Below are 5,000 nucleotides of genomic sequence, written 5' to 3'. Positions count from 1 at the left end.
GTATGAGCCAACAGATGCAAACAAGAGGCAGACATACACTCGGCAGGAAGAAGGCTGCTGTCGAGCGAGCATCCATGCAGTGCACTTGGGGAATGAAGACAAACTGCTGGTGCGACACATAGATGACAATTTGTTTTTGTGTGAATGTGGATGTGACAGAGAGAGAGAGCGAGAGAGAGGGGGGGGGAGTGAGAGACAGACAGACAGAGAGAGAGAGCAAGAGAGACAGACAGACAGACAGACAGACAGACAGACAGACAGACAGACAGACAGAGAAGAATAACAGAGACAGGCAGACAGACAGAGAGAGCAAGAGAGAGAGAGAGAGACAGAGAGAGAGAGAAGAATAACAGAGACAGGGAGACAGACAGACCAATCTCCAGTTGTTGTGTCCCAGAGACAGAGACGGTTCCTGGGGGCCATCTGAAACCTCTCCCTGTTTCGACAGCGGGCCCCGGAGGACACAGTTGGGGACAGAACACAGCTAGCTAGCTGCGTAGCCGGTATCATTTTCTCAGCGGTACCATTTACTCCATCTGTCTCTCATTCTTTCCTCCTCTTTCATGCCCAAATGTGGACATGCATACATATATGTAGATATACATAGACATATGACGTGTCCCCTTATGGGATTTGTCGTTTATCTGTCGGTCTATGTGGCATTTTCCTTTATCATGTGTGACCAGCCGCTATGCTTGAAAAATGGGCCTATGGTCATATGAAAGGTCCAACAGGGACGGACACATAGATGGGCATGTCTGTGTGCATGCACGTGTACTGTACATTAGTGAGCCTCCTGTGTCCATGTCAGTGAAACATGTTAGTTTCAGCACGGCCTTGTCATTCTGGTGAAACCATCTGCATGAAGGCCAGACAACAGTAAAATAAAAAGTAGAGGTTCAGCAGAACAGTGCGAGGGGAAGAGCACAGCTGTATGGCTGAGGAGGACGTGTTGACTGTCACAAGCTATGGAGGCAACGATGAGAGGGACAACACGGGCATTTTTGCATCTGCCTTGTTTGGAGCGGCTGAATTGAACTACTATAGAGTGCATTCCCCTTTTTTGTTTGTTGTATTTGGGGGAAGTGAGAGCTGGCTAACCAAACTCAGGTGCACCCTCTAGTCTGTTGGAAATCAGCCAGACGTTGTTGTCCAACGACAAATCATATACATAATGATCAATTGCTGACAGAGAATTAGATGACAAATCAGTTTGCTGGGATGCGAGATTTTGCAAACAGCCTGACCTCCGTGGATGTGGCCCTAATTAAGTGTCGTTTGTTTGTTAATTCATCGTGTGAAACAACCAGCTCATTAATAATGTCGACAAAGGCACGATTACATCTCGGATTTCGGCCAAGTTAATTGATCTGTAGCTGTGAAAAACACTGTGAGAAGCGTTAAGAAGGGGTGCCTCTGTAGCTGAATGTTACAGTGCAGGCCGCATGGCCGCATGGTCGCAACTCGGCCAGCGGTCTTTGCTGCATGACGTAGTCCTCTCGCCCCCCCCATTTCCTGTCTGCCTGTCACTGTCAAATACCAACAAAATAATAGCAGTCAGTTGAGACTGAAGAGGTCACTTAGATGAGTGATGAAACGTTTCTCTCTCAGTAAACCTTGTGTCCAGATAAACTGATTCAACTTTCTCCCCCCCTCCCGCTTTTTTTTCCCTCCCCAATTGTACTTGGCCAATTACCCCACTCTTCGGAGCTGTCCCAGTTGCTGCTCCACCCCCTCCACTGATCCGGGGAGGGCTGCAGACTACCACATGCCTCCTCCGTACACGTGGAGTCGCCAGCCGCTTCTTTTCACCTGACAGTGAAGCGTTTCGCCAGGGGGACGTAGTGCGTGGGAGGATCACGCTATTCCCTCCAGTTCCCCCACCCCACCCCGAACAGGCACCCCGACCGACCAGAGGAGGCGCTAGTGCAGCGACCAGGACACATACTTACATCCGGCTTCCCACCTACAGACACGGCCAGTTGTGTCTGCAGGGACGCCTGACCAAGCCGGAGGTAACACAGGGATTCGAACCTGCAATCCCCGTGTTGGTAGGAAATGGAATAAACTGCTACACTACCCGGTAGCGTAGCAGTCTTTATAGTTATTCACTGTTCCCTCAGCTGAGCAGGCATGCTCAGAGAAACAACATCAACACTGCTGAGATGCCTGTCAAGATTTACAAGACTGCTTCGCCCCTTGCTCTGGTGTCAGCACACTTTGATGCAATTCTAGCCTTGAGCACTTCACCATTTAGCATTGCATAGCATTTCAGTCCAACCTAACTGGGTCTGATAAGAGAGCAGACATGTGGTGCTTTGGTGTAGCATCATAGCCTGCCATGCTAAGTAATGCCTGCTTTAATATGAGTAAACATGTGGCGGCTAAGAGGACTATCTTATCCAGCCATGCCGGTTAAGCTATCCTTGATATGGAAGTAGACGTGTGCGAGGAATAGAGGAAGCCAGGAGACTCTCCTCCTCGTCCCTGGGCAGCGGGATTAACCCTGCTAATGTCTTTAGCTACGCTGGAGCGAGAAAGGCACACACACACAGACACACTTGAATACTAATCAATGCAAATGCATACAAAACAATGTACAGTATGCACGTGTGCATACAGTATGCATACATACATACACACAGATATATGCTATCACACACAAATGAACACTCAATTCCATGCACAACGATGCATACACACATGCACGCACACAAACACACAAATACATATACATTCAGCTGGCCAGGGCTCAGAGTGTGTATGGATGCTGAGGTCTGCACCCATCTGTTCATGTGTGTGTAATCTGCCTCAGACAGGCTACAGTGCTTAGAGGGGCCAGACTGCAAACACTGCACTGGGATGAGACACCTGCCACAGGGCTAAGACCAGAGCTCTGACACACATACACGCACACACGCACACATACACGTGCACACACACACACACACACAGAAAGAGAGAGAAAGGCCACCGTCGCAAAGGCCGAACCAATCCCTGTTCCAGTTCACCTTCCAACCAAGCCGACAGCGAGGTGTTTTTAACCTTACCATCTTGTCCCTCTCACAAGTCCTTCTTTGCTCTGCAGCAAGAGGGTGTCGTATTTGCAACGCTGTATAGATTTCCTGTTGTTAATAACACCACTATCCATGCTAATTGGTTGGAGCTCAACGTGCACGGAGAGCCCACATTTGATGGTTCTTTTACCACCGCCGTCATGACGCCCCCAGTGAGGGGGTAAATCTGCACTTATCCTCGTCTTGAAGTCTAGTTTTGAGCATCTGCTGCCAGAGTGTCATGTCTGAATATAGTAAATGCCCGGGCACGAGGTGGCTGCGTTCTAAACACCCCATGCTCAAAGGAGTGTCTGTCGTGCTGCGGCTCGGCGTGCCAAATCAGGGCTGGCTAGGAGCTCCCTATAGACGAACAGATGGCCATTACTATCATTTATAACTTATTAGGGCCTATAATCCTACCTGCGTCAAACACGCCCCAATGCTTGGGCTGCTCCCCCCCCCCACTTCATTTGAAATAGTTGCATGTGCCAGAATAGTCCTCATCACGACTTCTCTCTCTGGGCCTCGATGTGTCTCCGTTCTGTCTCTCTGTGCTGCCCCCCTCTCTCTCTCTCTTTTTCTTTCTTTACCAGTATTTTGGCTAAAACATATGTGAAGGGATGGTATAGTATACAGTTATCGTTCCTCGAAATCAACAGTCAACAGATTGCTCCATGACGGCACAAAGCTGAAAGCCTATATTCCTGGATGGAAACGCCGGCACAACATGCGGTGTGCAGTACAGTCATGCAGAATGTTATTTATTTTCATTACATTGTGCGATATCAGCCGCAGAGTCATAGGCAGCAGTACGTTCATATGTTGTGAGCATATAGCACAACCGAGTCACGCTGAAACCGAGCATGCCGAAGACCCGGAGAGCCTTGAATGGCGACCATACTTCTTTTTTTCTTTTTTTTTTTAGCAACAATATATTCAGCCATAACCAAATGCTAATACGACGCAATTGCTACAACTTGAATGATTGTGGTCATCACTGCCATACCACACAGCCCTTCTTCCCTCTTTGTCAGCCGCCCAGTTTGGTTCCACAGAGGCTATCGTCAGCGATGCCTCACATTCACCACCCAAGCAGGTGTGGGCATTGACGTTTTTACTGTGAACAGGCTGCATCTGTCATGTGGCAAAGCAGAAATAGCTCCAATCAATGTCCCCCGCAGACACACACACACACACACGTACACGTGCACACACACACGTGCACATGCACGTGCACACACACACTGCTGTTCCAAGCACCACTGGGGTCCCGGCAGACAGGGATCCGTGGAACAATCATTGCACACCGCCCTGGCTAGCAGGGAGGACGATCGATCAGCTCAGCTCCAACAGAAAGCCAATACAGCTGTTGCATCGTCTCACAGATTCGGCAGGACAGCGGTGCGCACACAGCAGCGCTTTGGAAAGAAAAAGGAAAAGAAAAGAAGGAGACACAGAATCCTTTGACCACAGCTGCTATCTGGGGCCCTGTCGCAAGAGCTATTTCGTGTCGCTCCCATTAAATGCTCTGTTCAACTTCAACTGGGGAGGCCAAATGGCCCGTCGTTTATGGCTGTTTGGATGGAGGACAAATAGATAGGCAGACACATAGGCAGACAGGAGACAGAAGGAATACAGATGACTGGCTTGGGTGAGCTTCACGGAGACATGTGCAGACAGAAAGACAGACGGACAGAAAGACAGACGGACAGACAGAAACATAAAATAGACAAACAGACAGAAAGACAGAAACAGACAAACAGACAAACAGACAGACAGACAGACAGACAGACAGACAGACAGACAGACAGACAGACAGACAGACAGACAGACAGACAGAAACATAAAATAGACAAACAGTCTGAACATTTGTGTGGTGTGTATGTGTGTGTGTGTGTGAGAGAGAGAGAGAGAGAGAGAGAGGAGAGAGAGAGAGAGAGAGAG

General features: G+C 49.0%; 1 protein-coding gene across 1 annotated transcript in view; it reads right to left on the bottom strand.

Annotated features, from left to right (window-relative positions):
• Positions 1-4,391: 4,391 nt before the first annotated feature.
• kidins220a (kinase D-interacting substrate 220a) overlaps positions 4,392-5,000 on the bottom strand; it is a 49,492-nt gene continuing 48,883 nt past the window's right edge. The window contains exon 25 of the mRNA XM_056295389.1: positions 4,392-4,474. Coding sequence (XP_056151364.1) covers positions 4,392-4,474 — 83 coding nt within the window. The remainder of the gene's footprint in view (positions 4,475-5,000) is intronic.

Source organism: Lampris incognitus, chromosome 16 (genome assembly GCF_029633865.1).
Source record: "Lampris incognitus isolate fLamInc1 chromosome 16, fLamInc1.hap2, whole genome shotgun sequence".
Lineage (NCBI taxonomy): Eukaryota > Metazoa > Chordata > Actinopteri > Lampriformes > Lampridae > Lampris > Lampris incognitus.
This window is presented reverse-complemented; position numbering and strand designations above follow the sequence as displayed.